The 23,174-nt window shown below is 55.3% G+C and overlaps 1 protein-coding gene across 1 annotated transcript in view; it reads right to left on the bottom strand.

Moving 5' to 3' along the window:
- The window catches only part of NCOR2 (nuclear receptor corepressor 2), a 194,166-nt gene that overhangs the window by 87,473 nt on the left and 83,519 nt on the right, over nucleotides 1–23,174 (bottom strand). Inside the window, exons 8-13 of the mRNA XM_009880331.1 lie at nucleotides 20,014–20,080; nucleotides 14,420–14,592; nucleotides 12,944–13,037; nucleotides 10,371–10,549; nucleotides 6,709–6,763; nucleotides 4,412–4,510 (exon numbers count right to left, since the gene is read on the bottom strand). Of these exons, the coding sequence (XP_009878633.1) occupies nucleotides 4,412–4,510; nucleotides 6,709–6,763; nucleotides 10,371–10,549; nucleotides 12,944–13,037; nucleotides 14,420–14,592; nucleotides 20,014–20,080 (667 nt within the window). The remainder of the gene's footprint in view (nucleotides 1–4,411; nucleotides 4,511–6,708; nucleotides 6,764–10,370; nucleotides 10,550–12,943; nucleotides 13,038–14,419; nucleotides 14,593–20,013; nucleotides 20,081–23,174) is intronic.

The following is a 23,174-nucleotide window of genomic DNA, read 5'->3' as shown; positions in this document are numbered from 1 at the left end:
GGCGGGCAGGCGGCCCCTCCGGCCGCCCATCGCTGCTGCCGCCTGACCCGCTGCCGGCGGCGAGAGCACCGGCGGCTTTGCCTTACGGGACGGCCACCCACCTCCCCCCCCCGGCACCGCACGGCACCCCGACAGCTTTTCCCCCTGCGAATTCACCGTCACCACCGCAGGAAGTGTAACCGGTCCATGTGGGCACTGCCATGTGGGCAACGCTACTCCAAAATCAAAGCGAATTTATTCTGGAATAAGAACCCCGCACTCCGCATGGAATAATTACATTGAAATAGAGTCACTTGCGTTCCAGCACGGTTTCAGTCCAACCTTGCGCTACCACAGCCCGGCTGAACAGCTTGCCCAAATAACGAAGCACATGGCGCTAATTGCCTAGCTTTAATTTTGGAGCCCCTCACTCCAGAATAAGGGGTGTTCGCAGAGAAACGCTCTTTGAAATACCCTGAAGAGCGACTGCGACAGCCCCCCAGGCGACACATCCATGCAAGGCCCTTTCATTACAAGCTCATGCAAATTTATGCTTATTACTGCACATTAAATATTGGATCAGATCATTTTACCATCACTCAAACTTTTTTTTTTTTTTTTTTTTCAATGAGAAATTACACGCTTGGAAGTTATTCCTCTCCCCATTGATTCCCCCCTTTCAGGGTTAAATGGCATTTTTCATACCCGAACGTAGAGGATTATTTTAGAAAGGATCTTCATCTCGGGAGCCTGAATATTATGCATAATGATCCATCAGATGTGAGCGCCTTTCATTCATCGGCGCTGGGGAAGGCGGCGTGCCGGGAGCATGCGCTCTGCCTCCGAGCGGGCGGCTGCTCGGTTTTCTGACAAACTGGAAGCAGAATCATGTGAAGTCGCCGCTCTTGGCAGGAGATTTTTAGCAATAAGTAGCAGCTTTATGAGAAATATCCTTTGCCAGGGGACCATCAGCCAGGGAGCAGTGGGATTCTTATTTTTTAATGGACTTTTAATAAGTAGGCCACAATGATAATCTTGACACCAGAGTAGCTTTATTTCTACATGTAATTATCTCCACTTCGCTCTCAAGCTCCCCGCAGCCTCCAAGAGCAAATAAGACCACCAACCTCTCCGTGAGAAAAGGAGCGAGAAAACAGCATAGGGCCACTTCAAATGCTATTTGTATCAGACCTCATCCGCTCCTCTCATCTGATATAAAAGTCAACCTCTCCTCCTCTCCTCTAAATCAATTAAATCTCACTTTTGGCGTTTAACTCCTTGAACCCTTACCAGCAGGAAAATCCAGGCTCGGAGCGTGGGCAGCGCCGGGAACGCGGCGCCATGTCTCCCGATGCTGCAGGAATTAGTGTTTGCAGCCCCGTCTCCTCCCTGCACGCTGCCCATCCCCACGCTGTCCCGCCGTCTCTCCCGGTCTTCATCCCATCACCGTCTCTGGTGGCTGAGCCCCCGACGGAGAGGCCCAACGCCACCGCTCCCCAGCCACAGCCCCCACTTGGCAAGGCCACGTGGACAACAGCAGGAAGGACCCGCATGGGGTTCAAAATAATCCAGGACCCCCTGGGGAACAGGCAGGGAGGATGGGCAGCCGGGGTGCCCGCCGAGCCTCCGGGATGGGTTCCTCCCAAAGAGGCTCAATGGGGTGGGTTCCTCCCAAATAAGCACACCTTCTGCAGGCGCAAGCGGAGTTTGAACAGCTTCTGAAGGGACCCCCCCCCCCCCCCCAGCCACAGCCCCCACTTGGCAAGGCCACGTGGACAACAGCAGGAAGGACCCGCATGGGGTTCAAAATAATCCAGGACCCCCTGGGGAACAGGCAGGGAGGATGGGCAGCCGGGGTGCCCGCCGAGCCTCCGGGATGGGTTCCTCCCAAAGAGGCTCAATGGGGTGGGTTCCTCCCAAATAAGCACACCTTCTGCAGGCGCAAGCGGAGTTTGAACAGCTTCTGAAGGGACTCACTAGAGCAAAAATGCTACCAGGAGCATCCCCCCATCCCAGCCCTCCGCGTTCGCCAGTAGCTAACCTCTCCCGTGCCAGTCAGCACAGCCACACACTGACCCAGCCTGGCCTGGGAAAGCAGGTCCCATCCGCATGGAGACGCTGGTTCCATGAAGGGAGATGTGGAGATCCTTCACCGCTTCCACCAGCTCCTGGCAGGACTTTTACCAACATGTTCCTGCCTTATTACCTTAAAATCCCACCCTAAAATGCCCCTCTCCCCAGCACAGCCTCCCTCTGCAGCAGGGCCGCAGCCGTGCTGCCCCACCAGCCCCTGCTGTCTCCCCTCCACAGCAGCGTGTCCTTCCCAAGCCTGCCCGCAGGCTCTTCCAGCGCTCCTCTGCACGCAGCCTCGCAGGAAACGGATGCAAGCCACGTACGGAAATAGCCGTGGGTACCGCAGCACAAAGCGTGCATCTCGAGAACCCCCAACATCCCTGGGGGAGAGCCGCTCCAGGCTGGATCATACGCAGCAGCTCTTGTTCTGCACCTCACTCCTACTGCTATTCGTGCAGCCAGCCCTTGGCTCTTAAAGCTTGTCTGAACATCCCACCTTCCACCTGAGCATCAAACAGTCCCAGGAAATGTTCACTGCTTCACTTCCCCCCCTGCCCAGACTCAGGGATCTGACACTTCTTTCAAAATCCATAATGTTCTGGTCGAGCTCTGCTCCAGCGGAGGTGCAATGTGCTCCCCTCAGAGCCCGGCAGCCTCTGCCTCTCAAGGTTTTACAAATATTGCTGTCTCCTACTTGCAAAAACAGTCCTGCCTTTTATTACGGACGACGCAGCAAGTCCCCGCTTCCAAAGGCTGGCACTGAACGAGGCTCCGAACGGCAGCACATGATCACAACTACCCCGGCCGGACCAGACTAAGCAGCGAGGGCAAGCGCCGTGGGAAATTCTGCAGCCAAGGATGCTTTGGATACTTTCAAAAACCAAAATACAAATAGTACCTGCTGGGCACAGGTGGCTGCTGGGGTAGGTAGGTAGACGCGGAGCAGAGTGTTGGATTGTTTCTCTCCCTCCGCACTTGTTACTTGCTCAACTTAACATTGAAACCAGAATGAGCTGTGCTAAATGTCTCCACCGCTAACAAGAAACAAATGTGGCCTCATGTTCCAGTTGCTGTGATCTAACAAAACAGACCATGGTAAACACTATAAAAATGTACTGGAGGGAACCACCCTGTGTTTGCTGGGAGAGGGACTGGATAATCTAATAGGGCTTTATCCATCTCTAATGTCTCTGAAAAAAGAAGGGAAAACTGGGCCCCGTCCATGACATTCGTCATGTGCTAGCTATTCTGATGTCTTAATGCTGCAGAAATCAAATTGGAGCAAGGCTACCTATCTGCCTCCCAATCAGTATCTGGACCCGAGTGCTGCTTTTTATGGCCATGCAGCGTGAGGAGCTGCTGATGTCAGTGGTGGCACGAGCCAGACCAGTTTTTCCGTCTCTATCCCCACGTTATCTGGAGAGATACTCCCTTTGCGGTCATCACACTCTCCTCATGACGTGGATAATCGCTCACTTCATGGACCTGGGGATCCACCAGCAGGAACTTCCTCCAGCTGAAAGCATTCCTGGGGACAAGGTACCTGCCCAAAAGGTCAGCACTTATCTGGGTATCGTGGTACCAGCAGCAACGCTGACATGGTCACGTCCAGATTTGCATCTTGGCCACGGTAACGGCCAGGGTTGATTCAGTCACCTACCCCCAGGCACTTCGCGGTGCCCTAAGTACCTGCCTGGCCCTTAACCAAAGGGTTAAGGGTCTCCTCCAGCTTCAGCGCCAAATCTGCCAGCCCCTGCGGGGATCTCAGACACCCTCCGGGACTTCAGATAGATTTACGTGCCTCTGCTCAGGCGGTCACCAAAAGTCACTCCCACCCAAGTCACTCTCCTCCCATACCTTTGCCCGTAGGACGGGCCTTGGGCAGGCTCTGCAAGGCAGGAGCACCCCCACCCAGCCCCCAGGAGCCCTGTCCCCATCCTCACGCTGGCTGCCACCTCCGGAGGGGACAGAGAAACGGGCCCTGCTTGGTTCTCCTACAGAGCCGCAGGTCGCACGGCAACCCCGTGCCACTCCTGCCACGAAACCAGGTTTTCTGCATTCACTCCATCCCCCTTTTTCAAGCATCTCGGGTTCGTTGTTTGCTTTTTTAAAGCTACTGTGACCTTGGACGGGGATGGACAAACATCAACTGCCAGAAAACAGCATGTTCTGAAAAGCTACGCAGAGAAAAACCACAGCCCCATCGCAGCCTGCAGGCAAGATCCCCTTGTGGGGAGGGGAGAAGAGAAGCATTTGGGGTGCTCAGAGAAAGTGTTGCTGAGAAGCCGCAAGTGCAAAGCGCTGCAGCTCTTTGCACGGCCCGAGGGACGATGTTTCCACGTGCTCCTTTAGCTCTTACCTGGCTCTTCCCGCGTCGCCGGTAATTCCTTCTTACAAGGTTCTTGTAATTCTCATTCTTCTTGGTCAGGTAGTAATAGAGGACGCAGTCTGCCACCGTCTGCAACGACACGGGCAAGTCAGGGAAGAGCAGGTCCCGGCCCCTCATGCTGTCGGGGCGCACTCTTCCAGGAGCAGCGTTGAGGCCTCGCCATCGCCTGGTCTCCTGCTACTCCTGAAGATCTGCAGCCCAAACAGGCTTCCCCACGCCTCCCTCCCAAAGCCACCCAAAGGTGGAGCTGGAAGCGGTGGGCAATGCACGCTGCCCTCCTAAAAAAGGCTCAGCTCTTCCAAGGGACAGAGCGGGGCCGTCCCACAGGGGTGCCCAGACGGAGATGGGGGTGCAGAGCAGGCAGCACCCCGCATTGGAAGCGAAGCAGGGGGAAGGGTTGACCTCAGATGACTGTGGCAACTGAAGGCAAAAGAGGGAGAGCCGCCTGTCACCCTCTGTTGTGGTTATGGGAGGCACAACCTGCCACGCGACTGTCAGCTGGCGTTATTTCCAGCCATTAAGCTCGCTGGCTCGAGCGCGCACAACTTTCTCGCAGACAGACTGAGACGCCGGCGCTCAGGAGCCCCATCCGAACTCCCAACTCCAGCGGTCGGCTCCGCAAGCGCCATCCCGGATCGGACACGTTAGGAAAACAAGGAGCCATGGCTGGGATGTATTCTGCTCCTGAACAGCACAGAGCGTGTCACGCTGGGGAAAATGTCCTTCGCTGAACTGGGTGGGCGCCCAAACACTGGTCTCAGGCTACACCTTCGTGTACAGGATCAGCGGTTGCATGAAGAGGAATAACCCCACAGACCTGTCACACCTGCAGGCGCCTGGGAGCGGGGTGCTGCTGCGTGCTCCCGGGGGTGCACGGGGGCTGCGCTCTCCCTGTGCCTGCGCAGGGAGTGGGACCATTTGCAAAAACAGATTGCAACTTTTAAAGTGTTAATTGGATCTCTTTCTAATCTAGCCCTGATTATACACACACGCGCGAACACAAAAACTTACAGTCATCTGTTCCAAGGGCTAAGATCACTATTTTTTTTATAATGCAATTTAAAAATCTATTAATTCATTACATTGAGCCATACTTTGCATCTCTCTCCAACAGGATAATAGATGTGTTCTGTATCATAATTACAGCCTGATATACAAACGAGTACAAATAAAATTAGAAGACATTTTACAGCTTGGAACACAGACTGGATCGTGAGCATCATCCAAGTCCCACCACTTTCGGCTTTAACAAGTGGGAAAGGCTGGAAAGAGCCTGGCATCTTACGGCGACAACAGCAGCACGCGGTGGCTGCTGGCCTTTGCTCGCTCGCTGCTTTGGACAGGCAAGTCAAGGTCTTATAAATTATTTCCCCTGCCTGAGTCATGCAGGATCAGAGAATAACTTAGGCTGGAAGGGACATCTGCAGACCACCCCTGGAAAGCAGAGGGGTTCCCCCAGAGCAAGTGGACGCTGCACGGATGAAACACTGCATGAGATGGGCAGAGGATGCAACTAACTACAAGGACCGGAGAAGAAGCAGCTCTCGAGTGTTTCCTGCTCAGGAAAACACCTGGTCCATCGCTGTCCTTCCAGGCAAGGTCTGTCTGGGATCTGCCCGTATGGCCTGTCCCACAGAAGGTACCCGGCTTGCTCAGAAGAGGATCAGAGACTCGCTCTTCCTTCAGATCTCTTTTTCAAACCTTTCTTCCATCGGCCCAATTAACAGCAAAAAGGAAAAGTCCAAGAAACGCAACAGAGAGGCGCTGGGAAAGGTCAGGCCCTCCTGCGAGCAAACTATTCCTAAACACCAAGAGGTGCATAGAGGACACCAACTCGAACTTCTGGATGAACTGGGACTCAGCCCACCCTCAAAACGCACCCCCTTAGCAAAGAGGGGACCCCTCTCCGCTTTACGCCGGGCAGCCGGGTGCCCACACCTCCTGTGCGACAGCCTGGCTGCTGCAACACGCCTCCAGGAGATGCTGGAAAGCAGCTCCCCCAGGCAGATCACGGGGTGGGCTGCGACGCCTACGCGCCAGGCTAGATGCGTTCACACATCTCGCGGCGCTGAGCTCCCTGTCTCTCCGCAGCTGAGTCAGTCCCGAGTCTCCGCAGGGAGCCGGGAGGCATCTGGACCGTGCCCGGGGCTCTGAGCCACCACCGCCCACAGGTGCCCAGCATCCGCCGGCCGCTCCAGCACCAAAGGGAGCGGTGCGATGGAGAAGAGAGAGTGCCAGGCAGGTTAAAGCCAGGCAGGGAGGCTTACCTTCCTGTCCAGAAAGGATGCGATCAGGCCGAAGTTCTTTGGATGCTGCATGAACCTGCGGGAGCAAGAGGGAGGGGGTTAGTGTGGGTGCTGGCTCCGCCCCCCCTCGCAGCCGGGCTGCCGTGCCCTGCGCGCCCGGAGCAGCAAGGCCAGTTCCCCGAGGGACTCAGGGGGTTGAGAAAATATTTGCCTGCTGCTCAGCTTCCCAGAAAGGCAGGAACTTTAAATTTAACCCAGTGGAACTGGGCTGGTTGGAAGCTTTGATGCGCAGACGATGGGGTGGGAGCGGGCAGGGGGCTGGCAGTGCCCGACAGCTGCCCGTCACCCTGCTCCATCCCACGGCCACACAAGCCCGTACCAAAGGCAGGACGGGCACGGAGGGCAGCTGCACACCTGGCTGAGGACTCAGGATTTGGCAAGGAATCGCCGTCAATGGCCGAGCACGAGCACCCCGCAGCGTGGCTGGGGGAGCCCCCGCCGCTGAGCAGGACCCCAAGCCCGGCTGGGCGATCGGGAGCAGCTGCGAAGGACGGGAAGGGAAAGCTAAATCCCAGGAGGAAGCACAGAGCTGCCACGTTGCTGAGTTGCTCAAGAGATCCCCGGTGGCACAGCGGCTCCGAGGAACGCCGCCTCCTGCCCAGGAGCTGTCAGCAGGCTCACCCGCAGCTCCGGCAGCCTGTGAGGGTGCATCACCCGTTGGGGAGATGCTGCCCCCGAGCACAGAGACGTGTCCTACCAACAAATCCCTTCGCCCAGCTGGTGGGGAAGCACCAAAGGCCAACAAGCCCTTGGCACGAGGTGATCCCGCCGGCAGAAGCAGAGTTAACCAGTGCATCACCGAAGCGTGGGGAGCCTGGCTCTTGTGCCAGGGCTAGAGCGCAGCGCTGGCCCCAGTGGACACGCTGCCACCAGCACTGGTTCTGCCCCGGGGAGCCCAGTGGCCAGGGCCAGCCCCGCTCGGCCCGTGTGGCTCTGCCGGCTCCCAGGAGCTGACGGCTCTTTGCCCCGGGGAAATGGATGAGAGGCAGGAGGTGGGTGAGCTGTGGTGTGGGCGCAACGCGTGCGGGATGTGGCGAGCAGCTCGGTGCCTCCAGCCCCGCCGGCAATTTCCCCGGGGCTGCTGGCCAAGCCCTCTCCTCCCGCCTTTGCTGCTCAGCCCCGCTGCCAAACCCACAGCCACGGCACCGAGCTGAGCTCAGCCAGAGCCTGACCGACTCCAGCCACGGCAGCAGGACATGGGTGCTGTCAGCCACGCACCAATGCCCTTCTTGACACAGGACCCCCACCTGGTTTGGGTGGCAAAGCGAGAGCTCTATCACCGTAACCAGTCACCAGAGCAAGGGATCTCATCTCTGCTTTTGCAGGTGACAGTGTGACACGGGGAGGACATGGAGGGTGGGAGCACGGACAGCAACGGGACTGTGATCCTTGGGTGCTTAATGGGGACCCAAGTCTCTATCAGCCTTTCTACCATCAAATGTTTTGAAAGGTAAAACCTCCCCCCCTCCAGATATAACACAGACACCAAGGGAGATCCCTCAAGACGTGTGACTAAATAAATAAATACAAGAAAAAAGAAACCAGAAATGCTGGGGACAGGGGAGGGGAGAAAATCAGCTGGGCTGTTCAGATAGACTGGGATCAGAGCACAGCTCCGGAGCTGGCTCATCACTCTGGGCACAGCACAAACCAAGGGCTGACCAAGGGACAGGGTTTTCAAGGCCACGTTGTCAATGACGCTAACGCAGCGTCAGGGGCAATCCAGATGACAACCCACTGTTTTTCACGGGTCAGGCCATGTCCCATGATGAGGGACGGATGCTGCGTTCTCACGGTGCCCAGCACGACAGGGATCGAGGGGTACCGCAGCCATCCCTGCTCCTTCATCAGCCAACCACGGCCCCTCTGGGAGCAGGCTAGTGATGGGCTCTCAATAAAGAGACCCGAAGTCCTGCCCAGAAGCAAATCAAACCAGACTCTTCCTTGTGGTTATGTTTTAACAGCTAGAATGAGTTCAGACCTGGAGCTTGTTGGCCTTGCAGTGCCTGGCTGTGTTCTCCACCTGCCATCGGGGCTGAACAAAAGGTTGCGCCAGGTTTTCACAGTCTTAAGAAGAGGCCAGCTCTGGGTCATGATCACGGATGACACAACTCTGGTTCACCTTAAATAGTCAGGCCAGAAGCTGCAGCACACCAGGCAGCTCAGCTACCTGCGCACCAGGACCGGGGCAGGACTCCCTTAGCCCTCCTTATGGCTCCCAAGTACCAATCTCTTAAAATGAGCTTTGAGAGAGCCCTGAAATCCTGCTGTATTTATGCCTCAAGCTCCGCATCACCCACGGTGATGACACAGAAACCACCACGCACAGCAGGATGCATGAGCTGGGTGTGGATTCTTCCAGCCCCATTAGCCAGGCACGGCCCCGCCATTAAAGACCAAGTAATTAGCCTTTGCGTCATTTGCGGGCAAGCCTTGCTGTTTGGAGTGTCACATTTTAAGGCTAATTAGCAATGAGGATTCTCCTCTACCAAAGCCTTGGAGCCAGTTTGCTTGTTTTGTTCTTTTTTGGTCCGTTTTGGCAATTAGTTATTTCAGCTGCAAAGAGGAGTTGTCATGAGCAGGGACAGGAGGAGGGATCCCGGACATGGAGAGGCTTCCAGCCTGGCTGGCCGTGGGCCGCTGGTAATCCATGGAGCCATTTCATGATTGTCCAGAGGCCAGACTAAGGCAGTGCTGCAAGGGATGAGGTGGCTCTGGCGCAGCCCTGTACCCCCATGTCCCTCCTGTCCAGAGCAGTGAGCCCCAGCAGAACTCATCCTGCTGGAAGTTGAACTCCAGCTCTGTTTTTAGAGACACACAGGGCACACTGGGGACACCGAGGATGCTCTGGTCCTCCACGCAAACACATCTGGGTCCCCGCTGGGCTGAGATGTGGGGGAGTCTGGATGGGAGACTGAGCTGCGACCCACGGCCTGGCTGACAGCGCGGTGGCACCCAGGGAAGGGATCAGCAATCCCCCAAGTGATCTCAGCTGGTAAAGCGAAGCTGTTCTCCAGCACTGCTTGCAAACAGCAGAAAACAGCGCAGCCAGAGTTTGCACGTGTCTTACGTGGGAATGCATCCATGGAAACAGCAGCTGGTGGCAAATCCTGCAGGCAGCAGGACAGAGCGCTGAGGGACGGACACCGGCTGGAAGCTGCAGCCTGAGGGGGCCTACATGGAGGGGGGGGTTGGATGTTGACAGCTCCGAGAATCCCCCTGGACACGCAGTGCCCAAAGGACAGCATGTAATCCAAAAATGTAACCATGTATGGAGCACTGGGTTCCACTGGTGTTGTCCTTAAACTGGCTGACACAACAGGGGATGCAGAAGCAGAAAAACTTATAGTTCTCGCTCTGTCCCGAGCAGCAGCTTCCCACACCTCTGCAGGTGGGCACAGACACACCAACCCTAGAGAAAGGCCTGAGGTTTCTCTGGAGGTGCACCACCCTGTTCCCAGGTCCAAGGCAACACAGCGACCCTGGCTGTGTCCCTGGGGGGCAGGACAAGCCCTTGGGAAATTCACACCTTAGCGTTGCTGGGGCCCCGGCCAAAGCCTTGACCGGGTCCTGTCTACGCTTCCCGAGGGCTACGCAAAGAGAGGTGTGTGGGATGCACTCACTTTTCCCGGAAGGTCTCCTTCTCCTGTTCACTCCACATGTTCATCACCTGCCGGTCCTTGTAGACCTTCATAGGGTCATCCATGAGGCCGTTCATGTTGATGAATTTAATGCGCTGCTGGTCAGCATCGTAGAGCATGGGCGGGATGACAGCGAGCTGGCGCATCTGCTTCTCCAGGTTCTTTGGGGAAAGCAGAGAGAACAGTTGGTCAGCACCACGGGCCCGTGGGGACCGCAGGGGACAGATGTTCGAGAGGAAAGGACAGGCGGAGGAACAGGGGAATTCAAAAGCAAGCACTAGACAGCTTTATTGCTAGACTAATTGTAAATTAAACGCTGAAAGAGGCTATCGCTGTCAGCCAGGAAACAATTAATCTTTCATTTTGAAGTAAAAGGCTTTAAGGCACCGCGTGGAAATGTCTGACTTAAGCAAAACAGCTCCTGACCATGATGTCAAAGCAGCGGTGGCACAGGGAGTGCAAACCCCTTCCCAGCCATCAAATCCATGGCCGTGGGGAGGTTCAGTCCCCCACCCCAAATTGCGAGGGAAGCGGGTCAGCTCTGCAAAGCTTTCTGAAAGGGTGGGCAGAGGGAGACGACATGTTTCCCTTCCACAGGAAACCTAATACTGTTCCAGGATGTTGCAAATGTCACCATAACAGGGCCATCATTCCTTTCTTTCCTTTTACTGCAACACTTTGGGACATGATCTGGTGCCTTTACTCCATCCTATTCAAGTTCAAAGTTCATCCAGAGCTCCAGCCACACACCAGGACAGGACAGACAGGACACACTGGTTTCCTTAAGTATTTGCAAGAGTGGCTAATGTGATGTCTCATTTGTCCTGTCCCCTACCGGAACGCTGGGACTGTCCCGGCTGCAGAGGTCCGCCCTCTGGGGATGAAGGGATGCTCTGGCCACCCTCTTTTGTTTGCTAGCAGCACCGTCACTCCAAGCCCTCCCTGTCACCTGGGATGGCACCGGTCAGACATAAATTCCAACCCTTGACCCAGGAAGGCCAGGTCTCAAGTGCTGTTATTTTAAGTTACAGCTAGACACTGGTTCCTGGGAGAACAGTAATGTCCAACCCTTCCATCAAGCTGCCGGCCCAGGCTTGCCCAGCGCCGCTCTGCTTCCCCACTGCGACTGAGCAGACCCCACCTCCTCTTCCTAAAACACAGCTCTCCACACAGACATGGACGTTTCAAATCATTTCATCATGTTCCTCATCCTCACTAAGTTGCCTCCCATTTAGCAACCGCCTGCTTCAGATGCCTTGGGGGTGTCACCTCATCGTAGGAGGTCAGGGACAGCTTACAGCCAGAGCATCGACCCCGACAACCGCAGACCGCCCCGGCAGAAAGGAGAAAGCCCCTGTGCCGAGCCACGGCAGGGAGCTGAGAGCGCAGGGCTTCTCCCTTCGCCTGGCGGGGTCTCGGGGTGCCGAGCGCTGCAGATAGACCCTGCAGCCAGACCTCTCTCCTCCCCAGCAATGTGTCGGGGCAGAGAGCTGGCCCCTGCCGCCAGCGATGCTCCCCAGCTCTCACCTCCCTGCTCCTTCCAACCCCGCGGAAGGGCTGAAAGCTCTTAAGGTCTCCTCTGAGACGAGCAAAGCGGCGCCTCGGGGCTCAGCAGAAGGCTCTCGGGGTGGAGTTCAGCAGCACACTGTGCAGGAGGTCGGAGGCAGTCGTCTAACGCTCCCCTTGGTCATGACCTCTGCAGAACTGTGAAATTTCCCTCTGCTTCTGAGCTCTGTGTCCTCCGGGTCGTCGCCTTAACTGGCTAAGAGCAAACTGCCCGGGACCCAGGGCAGGGAGCGAACCGTGCCGCACAGGCAGCAAACATCTCAGCTATTGCCGGGCAATGGCTGCTCTCCCCTCCCCAGCGCGATCCGTTCACTGCAGCTCGCCTCCGTGCCAAGAGAGTGGAACCCTTGTGAAACCAGATCCAAACGAAGCCAAGGTCACGGGGATGTGTCAAGATGAATGGAGCACTCCCAGAAGATGTGGGCCAACTGGCTCACGTACAAACCATTCATTCCATAGGATTCCCCCGTGTCAAGCCGCACAGCCCATTCAAAATAAAAAGAAACAGAAAAACCCCTCTACCCAGCAGCCAGGGCGTGGGCTCCCTTCCCTTCCCACCTCCACTTCCAGTTTAAACCAACAGCCAGGAGGTGTTTGTGGGGTGCTGCCCAGGATGAGCAGCAGGCTGGGGCTTCAGGTCCCCAAGAGGCGGTCGAATGCTGCTAAACCCTACACACTCACCACTAGTTCCTGGAGTGCTCTGCTCCATGTTTTGCTCCTGCAGAGCCAGTGCACAGCTCTCTTCCATCTCTCAGGTGGCTGGAAAGATGCTGCTGGGTATTAAATGAACACCTCACTTTGGATCCTCTCCAGAAAGCATATTAGGCATCACGGCAACCTCACCAACCACAGCGTGGCCTGAGGGTATCAGGATTTGGTATCAATTTCACTGTGGGACCTCACATGGGACCCGGTGGTACTCTCCTGGCTTCCTCAGAGAAAAGCGGAGTGAGAGGTGAAGAGGAGGAGAAAGGACAACCTGGTCTCACCTCTTGTTCCGAGAGCCCGTCGATGATTTCTGACACCTCGTGCTCGCTGCGTGCGGCCGACATGGAGAGCCCGCCGCTGCCCCTCTGTCCTACCCTGCTGGGAAAGCGCAGTGAAACACTCAAGACGCTGCTGCTCCGTTTCACAAGCAGCAAACCACATTCACGACAACTTGCTGGCCCTCTTGTCCTTGTCGTCGACCTCCATAATGACCACATCCCAACACCTCACCCAGGCCACCCCATTCCATGCTGCGGGAACAGTGCCCGCTGCAGCCCCATGGGCTCTGACAACACCTACTCCTGCCCAGAGAGCACCGTCCCCTGTGTCCCCCAGGTTTACGGCTCACCAGTCGAAAGCTTCAAACCACCTTCCTTACCTGTGCCAACCTCCCGGATCACTACAACAGAAGGACATTTCATCCCCAACCATACTCTCCCCCATATTTTCTCCTGTCCACGGCACCCCAGCAATGGCATAAAGGCGTCAGCGTCAGCGCCGAGCTGTCAGCACTGTGCCACCGCATCTGGTTTGCAAATGCTGCAGGAATTTTTAAATCAAAACCAGCCATTGACATCCACACCCCCACACCCCCCCCCCAAGTATCACCCAGTGTAACAGTCACACATCCCAAGGAATTAAAACTTTTCTCATTAAACACATAAAAGCTTGAAACATTTCTCAGTACCATTTCTCCCCTTCTCTTTAAGATAAAATAAAGCCACCAATAAGGGAGTTTGGACCCATCCAGCTGTTTGTGGGGCATGAGGACGGGATGCTGGCACAAGGCTTTGGTGTGCACAGCAGGTGTCCCTGGGCACGATCCCGGGGCTCAAATGGGAAGAAGGGAGAATTTTCAGCAAGAAGGGTGGAGATCATGAAATCGTGCCTCCTCCTGGCAGGAAACAACATGCCCTCCATTGCACTTCCAGTGAGGAGGAGAAAATGGACAGTGGATGGGAGAGACAGGGGACATCCCTTTCAGTGAGACACTTTGCTCCCTTCCAGTCATTTGCAGTCATTGCTATAACCTCTGCAGATGTTTCTTCTCCCTGCCAGTGCTTCGATCAAAGGAAATGCGTGTACTAAATCATCGACATGACCAAATTCATCTGCAAATCCTGTACATCTTCATTTGCGCCCACCAGTGAGGCAGTAATTAGTGCCGTCCCGGTCAGGCAGCCAGCACAAATGAGTTGCCCCTTGCTCCCAGCTGGGAGAACATCCGCAGAGGGGAGATGGGCAACCACATTCCTGACATTTTTCCTTCTCTCTTGGCACCGTGATGAGCTACCCTGGGGAAAAAAGCAGCAAAGCTGCTTATCTGCTGGCTTCTGCCTGCGACTAGAAGGGGAGAAAAGGGACCGACAGCCATCCCAGCCCGCTCCTCCCACGAACAAATCCCACACCCATCCCCAAAGAAAAGAGAAAGGCTGTCCGATACCAGCTCAGCCCCTTCCTACCGCTTCTCCTCTAACCTCTGCATGCGCTCTTGCAGTTCCCGCTGCTTCCGGATCTCTGGGAATTGCTTCTCATAGTATTCCCGCACTTTGCTCTCTTTGGCACGGCGCCGGGGGTTATTTTCGATGCGCTCCACTTTTTTTTCCCAGGCTTCCATCAGCTGGTCGTAGCGCTGGCAAAACTTCTGTTCCTGAAAGGGCAGAGGGAGAGAGGGAGCTCAGGAGACGTGCCTGGGAAGGGCAGCTCCCCCAGGCCTTTCCCTCGATGGCTGCTCAGGCTGAGCATGAGTCACGTTGCTTAAATAAATATGGTTTATTAGGACACGGACAAGCTCCGGGGTCTGAGACCAACCCAAGGGTAAATTCTCAAGACAGGCCACCAGGTACCCTCAGGCTTTTCCCCTCAAGACTCAATATAAAATGGGAAAACCAGGACTCACCCAGCGTGGCTTTGCTCACCTACCACACCTTCTGCCTGAGCATCCTCCAGTGCCTTGGGTGCTCGATTTGGCAACCAAAGCCACGGTGCCGGGGAGGGAGCACCTGCTCCGACACGGCTGGCCACGCACGGGGAGTGGGCAACTTGCTTGCCAGAGGCCACCAAGCAAGAAGGGACCAAAAGATGGCCTTGGGAGGGGACACAGGAGGGCAAGACAGCAGGTCCCCACTGTGCAGAGCTGTAATTTTGGAGCCACCAGCTTGCCGTGCCGGGTAGAACCTTGCTGAGATGCCTCCAGCAGGCCACCCCTTCCCACCCATGCACACTGGCCCCGGAGCTCATGGCTCAGCGCCGGCAACACCGACAGGACTGGGGCCACAGGGCAGCTCCGCACACAGGCCTGGCTCCCCGAAACCAAGAGCTGAGCACCTGACCCCATCTGAGACCCCGTGGTGTGGTGGCCCAGCCATGCCATGATGCTCCCAGCTCCTCCACCATCCTGGAGGAGGACTAACACTAAAGGGTTTTGGCAGCTCCCGCTCCTCCTTTTTGGCCCAGGAGTGGGACGAGCGCATCCTCACTGATGGCAGACCCAGGCTCTGCCGAAACGCGGTGCCGTGAGGGGTTTCCACGCCATGTCTGCCCAGGTGACGTCCTCACAGCACATCTCCCAGCCGCCCCCACAGGTCCAGCACCACGCTCCTCCCCGGTATTGATGGGACCAGCCCAGTAACCGCAACATTAAAATATCATTTACAACACAAATGAGTCCCTCCCCACCCCCTCCCCATCCCCGAATCGCTCCTCCCTCCTCCGGCCAGCCTCTTGCTGGAGAAGGATACCCATGAACAGGAGAGTTCCACACCGAGAAGACACCCAGCCACCGTCCCCGACGGCTGCAGCGGTGACAGGAGCGATGGGGCCCAGCCTCACGTGAAAGCAGCTGGGCGACCGGAGGGGGTTTTAAGGTTTCATTTTGAGTGGAACAGATGCCTTCTAGGCCCCAAACCAGGAAGCGAAAGCAGATGTCGCTCTGCAAAATCATCAATGGCAAACCCCACGTCCCCTCCTGCCCCCTACGCCGCTTTCCAGAACGGGCAGCTCAGCACCAGCACACTCAGCACTGACACACTGGGCACCGGCACACTCGTCACCGCACTCGTCACCACAGCAGAGACCTGAGGAATCCAAATGTCAAAGAACTAAACTCATCTCTTGCCATCGCCACGCCATGACTGGAGGGAAGTCCAAGGCCACAGGATTTCCCAGATGCGCTCTGCTCTCGTCTCGCTCTCTCTCAGCCACCAAAAAAAAAAAATATACGGGGAGAGGTAAAAAAATCCCCAAACCGATGGAAACGCCCAATTCCAGGTCAGTAGGCAGCTGGGTTACCCAGAGCTGAGCGGGTCAGTTGTGCCACGGACCCCAAGCACCAGCAGCTCCATAGCCCGGCACTGGTGCTAGGTGCCCGCAGCAGCCCGCAGCCGGTGTCACGTCGATCCTGGCACGTGGGTTTGGTCCGGCCATCCCAGACCTGGCGTTAACCCAAGCGCAGCAACATGTCCTGTGATCCCGTGGCCTTTTGGAGGCACCTTGACGATAACATGGAGTGGACAAAGCATCTCAAAGACCACAGCTGATGCAGACTAACACCCTCCCCTGCAAATAAATTAATTCCCACTTGCACACCCGGAGCCAGAGGCTTTCCTTCCCCGCACGGATGCACAGGAGATGCTTGGGTTTCATCGGAGCTAAAGGAAATAGCCATAAGATGAAAGCAAGGGACGAGAACCAAAATAAAACCACCCTGAAAGCTGCCAAGGGGAATCTCGTGCCACGGGCAAGGAGCTATAGGTAGCGCCAACAAACCGCGGCATCTCAGAGAAATCACAGCCGCCGCGTTTTTACCCCTCCTGGAGCGATGCTATCAGCCCCCTGAAAACGAGAGCTCCCACCCTGCCAGCAAATCTGCTAGATCCTCCTGCTTTCAGAGTGTCGCATTTGGGAAGAGGCTTAAAATACCCTGCAAAGTTTAGGAAGCCTCAACTCCGGGAGGCAGCTGGTGCCCCGTGCTGCGTGCCAGCCTGCGGCGCGGCCGGGGGACAGCCCAGCAGGAGGGCTCGCTCTGGTCCAAAGCTTCGAGGCTTTGAAAGGTTTTTCATCCCCTGTGGGAATGAGCCGGCGCTGGGTCCTGCATCGCCGCTGCCCCGGCACAGCCGCCAGCTGTTTCACAGCTGGAAGGGTGGCTCTTTTTCTTCCTTTTCCTCCTCTCTTTGGACAACTTGATGAAATCTTTATCCAGAATATCCTTATTTAAGGAACTGGCATTTGCAGGTGGAAAAAGCAACAACAACGTCACACTCTTGACTTCCCCAGCAGTGTGCTCACACGCCGGCAGCACCAAAGCTCCCTGCTCACACAACTCAGCCCTCCAGAGCACAGCTCTGTCACGGACCGGCCGAGTACTTCTGACTTACATCCGCATTCTTAAAGCCCCTTCCCACCATGGAGCAAGGAGATCCTTTCTGCCACGCAAGCTTCAAACCCCACCAGAGCGGGGCTGGTCTGCAGCATCCCTGTCTAGCACTCCTTCGTCCGGTCGGGACACGTGCCCCCTGCAATCTTTTGCCATCCTTCAAAAGCCAAGATTACAGGCACCTTATAGCACGGTGCATTCCCCAGATCTTCACAGCTTCATCACCAGGAGAAGCTCCCGGTCAGGCACTTCAGCAGTAGAGGCATCTATTCCTTCTTCAAGCATCCTCTGAGCAGCCTTAAGCAAGCGTGTCCATTCCTGAGCGACCGTCTGTGCTGGCTTTTAGCATCGGTGCTTCCTCCGCTCCTCTTCCCGGCTGGGCTCAGCAGCCCATCAGCCTCTCAATCACACAAGTAAGTGATGGCGAGCCAAATCGGACCTGACATGCGTATCTAAAAATGGATGAATAGTAACGCCGCCGTAGCAGCTGAAGGCAGTTTGTAGGCTGTGCCAAGCCCGAGCCCTCCCGCAGCCCACGCTCTCACAGCTCCAGGGAACGGAGCAGCTCTCCGGAGGGGAGGGGAAAAGAGAAGGTGACGGGAGGAACCAGTCCAATTCCTACGCAAGCCCCACGGTTTTGTCTCCCTGGCTGATGGAGACAAACCTCTTACAGCCAGAACAGCTCCCTTTCCCCTTCTCTCTCTGCAGCATCAACCCCTGACGGCAATTAAATGTCTTCTGTGCCGACCACGGTGGAGGCAGGAGGAAGCCCTGCAGATGCTCTGCTGGGGCTCTCGGGGCTGGACCCTGCAGGCACCGAGCTCTGACCCTGCTCCAGCCAGCCCGGGGCAGCGACGATAGCCCAGAAAGTAAAAGAGCCAGAAAGAAACGTTGGCACGTAGATGGGCTTTGCTAAAAATAGGGTCTGCTACAAAATAGGCAGAAAAATAGCTAAGCGTACCCATTTTGCAAACAGAATCAGCAAATGGATTCACTTTGCAAATTCAGCAACCGTATGTTGCCTATTTTGTAGAATAGGCAAAATGCTTCCCTAAACTGAAAAATCCCCTTTCAAGGACACTGAATAAACTGGCTGGCAGAAATTCACCTATTTTGCATGACAGGCGACTTTACTGCACGCCGTATTTTAGGAACTGTGCTCTCGCAGCCTAATTAAACCTTTTTCCCCAGCTCCTTGATATTCACAACAGAGCGACTCACTCTAGTTTTAGCCCAGTAACCGGACGTTTCCACCAGAAAGCAGCTCCTGGGCAGTTCCTTTCTGGCTCCAATAAAACCACACGATGCTTTGCAATCCCTGTTTTGAGGAAGGAAATACTGATGCGCTTCCCACAACGGCAGAAGTCCTCAGCTGCGGCGGGCAAGGTGCCCTGAGCAGCACCGACCACCACGCCGGGTATAAGGTACAAGCCCCTTGCTAGAAACCTGGAAGAAAAAGTTATGATGGAAAAGACTAAACATGCAAGTATTCGGACACAAAGGGGAGACACAACCATCCCTTTGGAGTGCAGGATCTGTGGCTTTTGTAGCAATCTTGCTACAAAAGTGAGGGAAAAAACGAAGCATGGGAAAGAAAAGGAACGTGCTTTGTTCACCATAAATAAGAAAATAATTTGATCACTGGCTCAGAAATGTCTGTATTCAAAGCTGCTTTTAAAGGCAGAGCCTTCAAACCACTTCCCAGGCTCATTACTTTGAATTTTTCCAATAATATCTCCCAGCAAAGAGCACTTCTGTCCTAAACCAGCACCAAAGACGCTCTGAAAACCTGCACCATTGGCAACTTAAGACGCTGACGGCGGCACGCGAGCCCGTCCCAGGACAGGGCCCCCCAGCCTGTCCCAGGACAGGGACTCCAAGTCAGGCACTGGTATTTACGGCTTCCACGTAAAACACGAAGCCCCGTGCCGTGAATTGAATCACCCTTCACGGAAAGACACTGCAAAATCCACCTTCCCACTGGGGGCTGTTGGTCGCTTCTGACATTTCCCTTTCTGTGCTGGTTTCGCTTCCCAGCCCCCACCGGCGACTACTGCAGGCAACTATCCGTGCCAAAAATGTATAAATTCTGTAAATCCCACTTGAACTTTCTCCTCTATTTACTAGGGACTTGGAACAAACGCCTTTGAAGTCTCAGAATAAAGCCCACCTTCCCCCTTACCTAACCAAGAACCATCTCCTTGAAGGACACTGGAACTCTCTTGCAGGCAAAGCTGCCTAGAAATGAACTGGTGCAGAGCTTGATTGTTGTTTTAAACCACAAATTCCTAGAACATCGCTCTGTGGTCAGATGGAAGGAGTCATATCAGACTTCAGACCATTTATCGGAAGCAGAGTCAGGTTGCTTCACACCTCTCTTAGGGTTCAATTACTCACAAAATAGACATTTACGCTGTGAATGGGCTCTCTGAGATCAATGAAGGGCTCCACTGAGATTAAGCCAACCCCCCCGTGTTTGCTCTGCAGGGGGGATGAGCGGAGGGAGGTGCTGCCTGCAGCAGGAGCGGGGACCTCTCCTTTATATCCAAGTTATTTTAAGTGTAAGAGACGCCACAGCAATGCAACAGGAACGTACTGAGCACCAGCACCTCTCTGCTGGAAAACATCATCTTCTTTCTCACATAATAAATTACGCTGCTTTATACATATAAAATAAGGTATAAGGGAATCACTTACCCACTGTTTGCGAGCATGATTTCTCCTCTTAAAGTACAAAATTAACTTTTTCCGCATTGCCTGGTTTCTGTAAAGGAAAAACAAACAAACAAAAAAAGATGAGATGCGATTATCAAGGCGGCTCAAATCCCACGCCTGGATCTCCCCACGCCCAAAGGAGTTCGCTGCGTAGTCTCCACCTTAACTCCCAACTGCATCAACTTCAGAGCAGCAAATGTGGTTCTCCAGGGACCTTGTGCCAGCTTTAAAGACCAACAAACCCTCCAACATGAGGAACGTCGCCCATACCTGTTGGTAAAACCAGGACTAAAGTTGAGAACTAAAATTATAAACTCCTGTTTCTGCAAACCTTTCCTGTGCACTGAACGTGGACAGAATTTCAGCTCTGCATTTACCCACGGGCCAGGCTGTTTTTTGATTATTTTTACCTTTCGATCTGCAAAAACCCAATGGGGTCTCAAGAGTTGGGGGCCTCGGGCCAAGCTCTGCCACCCGGAGCCGCCCCGGTCCCCAGGGCCAGCAGCGAGGGAGCTGTGAGCGCCCACACGGTCCCCAGGGGTTATTCACCCCGGGCTCCGAGGCACCGATACGGAGGCAGGATTGCGGCAGGGCTTGTAGCACATATCTCCTGACCTCCTGCTCCCTTGGAGCCGTGCCTAACAAAGCTGCAAACAAACCAGCCAGGAAAGTTCAGCCACTTGGCAGATTTGGGACCTCAAGAGAGAAACCGGCCACTGCAACCACAACCGACCCGGCGTCCGCCCAGACACCCCCCTGCTCTCTTCTTCTTTCTGCTTTCTAAAGGCAGCGTGAAATCATTGCTCAAAGGGAAGCGGGGCCGAAGCAGTAAGGAGCTGGAAAGGCTGCACGAGCTCCCGGAGTCTGCACGAACCTGAGAGCCGAGCTCCTACCGTTTTTCCTCTTCCTAATATTCACAGCAATAAAATCTCTAGGTTAAAGGTAGAGACCGGGGGCAAAGGAGTTTCCTTCACTCTTTTATCCCGATTAAAGGCAGAGCTGCGGTGTGTAATTAGTGATCAGGAGCTTAACAGTCTCATGTAGGCATGTCTGGCAGGATTTAGCAGAAGGAAAAGACACCCTTGCTGCTTCCTCACTCCGCTCCCTGCCTGGCCAGTGGGGAGGGCAGAAACCACCCTCCTCCCCCTGTAAATCCCTAAACCTAACCAGCAGCAAAAGACCCTGTTTGGGAAGGGACAGAGGGTCCGGCTCACTTCTAAGTGATGGATGGGAGGATGATGGATGCTGAAGGATGGGGGGGCAGTCCTGGCTTAATCTGGGGCTGGAGAGCATCCCAGAAAGTATCCAAATTTTTCACTTCTCAAACCCTCTTCTCGCTGCATCACTGAAACGGTTGCAGAGGCGCCCATGGGGACGGACAGCCATCCCGCAGCGCGCGCTGCCCTGGGGACTCCACGTCCCTCCAGCCAAGGCTGCACCTCCGCCCCGGCAGCGTGCCGGGGGATCCAGCCTGCCCGTGCCTGGGGACCCGGCGCAGGGCCTGGGGGCACTGCTGTCACACTGGAACCCAATAATTAGCAGGTTTATTTAGGACAGCAATTCCTTGGGCGTGGGGTCTTCAACAACCACCACCTCCACCATCAAGTTTGGCTGCTGGAGGAAAGGCAAGCAGGAGTTGGGACAGGGATGATTTCTTCTCCAGCACCCCACGGCCACACTCAGTTTTGTGGCCTCTGTTTAGTTTACCAAGGAGGAAACACATTGATTCTCAGCCCTAATAGTAAATTTTGTAGCTTCTGTTTTCCCCTCTTAATTAGTTACCAGAGGTACGGGATACACGCGGAGCCCCTGAGCACTGCCAGAGCTGCGCTACATCTTCATTCCCTTTGACTTTGCCTTCAACGCTTTGGTGCAAAAATAGACCTTGATTTCCACGGCAGCGCTAGCAAGCGGCGCTCCTAACTCCTCCTACCGACGCAAAACACCAGCTACCGGCTGGGAACAGACTCCAGTATCCCCAGCTCGAGCCGCACAGCCCCGAATCCCCGTGCGCTCCCAATTCCAGGCAGCACCAGCGTCGGCAGAAGGCAGAGCCACGCGACGGGGCTGAAGGCTCCTGCAGAGCAGATATTCGGATCCACAAACGTCTTCTGAGCGAGGGCGCGAACATCAAACCACGTCCTTCGACTCTGCTTCAGAAATCAAAGTGGCATTGATCACTGAGGGGGAAAAACCTAATAAATCCACGCACGGGGCAATTTCTGCCTTTGCTCTTTTTTGGCGGTACATTTATGAAGGACTCGCTGTTGTTCCGGGCTGCACTACAAAGACCAGAGGCCATCTCATTAGATATATTTATAAACATTGCTGCCAAAGGCTTCTCCCTGCTGGATCACGCAACACCACTGTCTTCTGTTTCTGTCTGGGTGGTGCATCCCGCAAGGAGCCTCAGAGAGGGTTGCAGGTGACCGACTCACCGCTCACCTCTGTGCAAACAGCATTAACTTGCCTCCAACAATGAGGGAAACCGAGGCACGGAGCTGCAGTGATGTCTGCCTGCTTGTGCAGGGAGGGAGGCGTGAGAAACGAGGAGCGGGGCTGTGCCGAATGCTCCAGCGCTTCCATCTTTTTTTTTTTGCTCCCCCATCCCTTCGCATCGCACACAGCGAGTTTGCCTCACCGGCTCCAGCGCCGCGCGGTGCCGCAGCGGGCAGCAACCCTCCCGCAGAGACCCCGTCGGACAGATTTCCTTCCACGGCTTCAGCTCTGCACCAACAAGCTCTGACGGGAGACTGCGCCCAAAAAACACATTCCCCTTGTTTGCTTGTTTGTTCCAACTCTGATGGAAACTCTTAACACTGGAAAAACGCTGGGGTGATGCTAAGGATGATGAGGTGCGGGACGGCCCCCAGCAAGGGGTCATGGATTGTCCCCTGGGGCCAGCACAGCTAAATCAACCTCTGCCCTCCCCACGCCAGCCTGGGCGACGTCCAGGAGCAACGCGGGGTTTTGACACGCTGCTGCTGGATCTGCCGCACCGGTTATCGGGAGGCAGGAGAGGGAACGAAGCAAATTAGCAGCTCTTACGCAGCTGATGGGTTGCCTTGAGTTTTGCATCATGGCTGACCTTGAAAGTGCTCACGCAGGCAAAGATTAAATGGCTCCGCAGCTGCAAAAATCAG

Source organism: Charadrius vociferus, unplaced genomic scaffold (assembly GCF_000708025.1).
Source record: "Charadrius vociferus isolate BGI_N301 unplaced genomic scaffold, ASM70802v2 scaffold332, whole genome shotgun sequence".
Taxonomy (NCBI): Eukaryota; Metazoa; Chordata; class Aves; order Charadriiformes; family Charadriidae; genus Charadrius; species Charadrius vociferus.
Note: the sequence above shows the minus strand (reverse complement) of the source record. Positions and strands in the feature narration are given on the sequence as shown.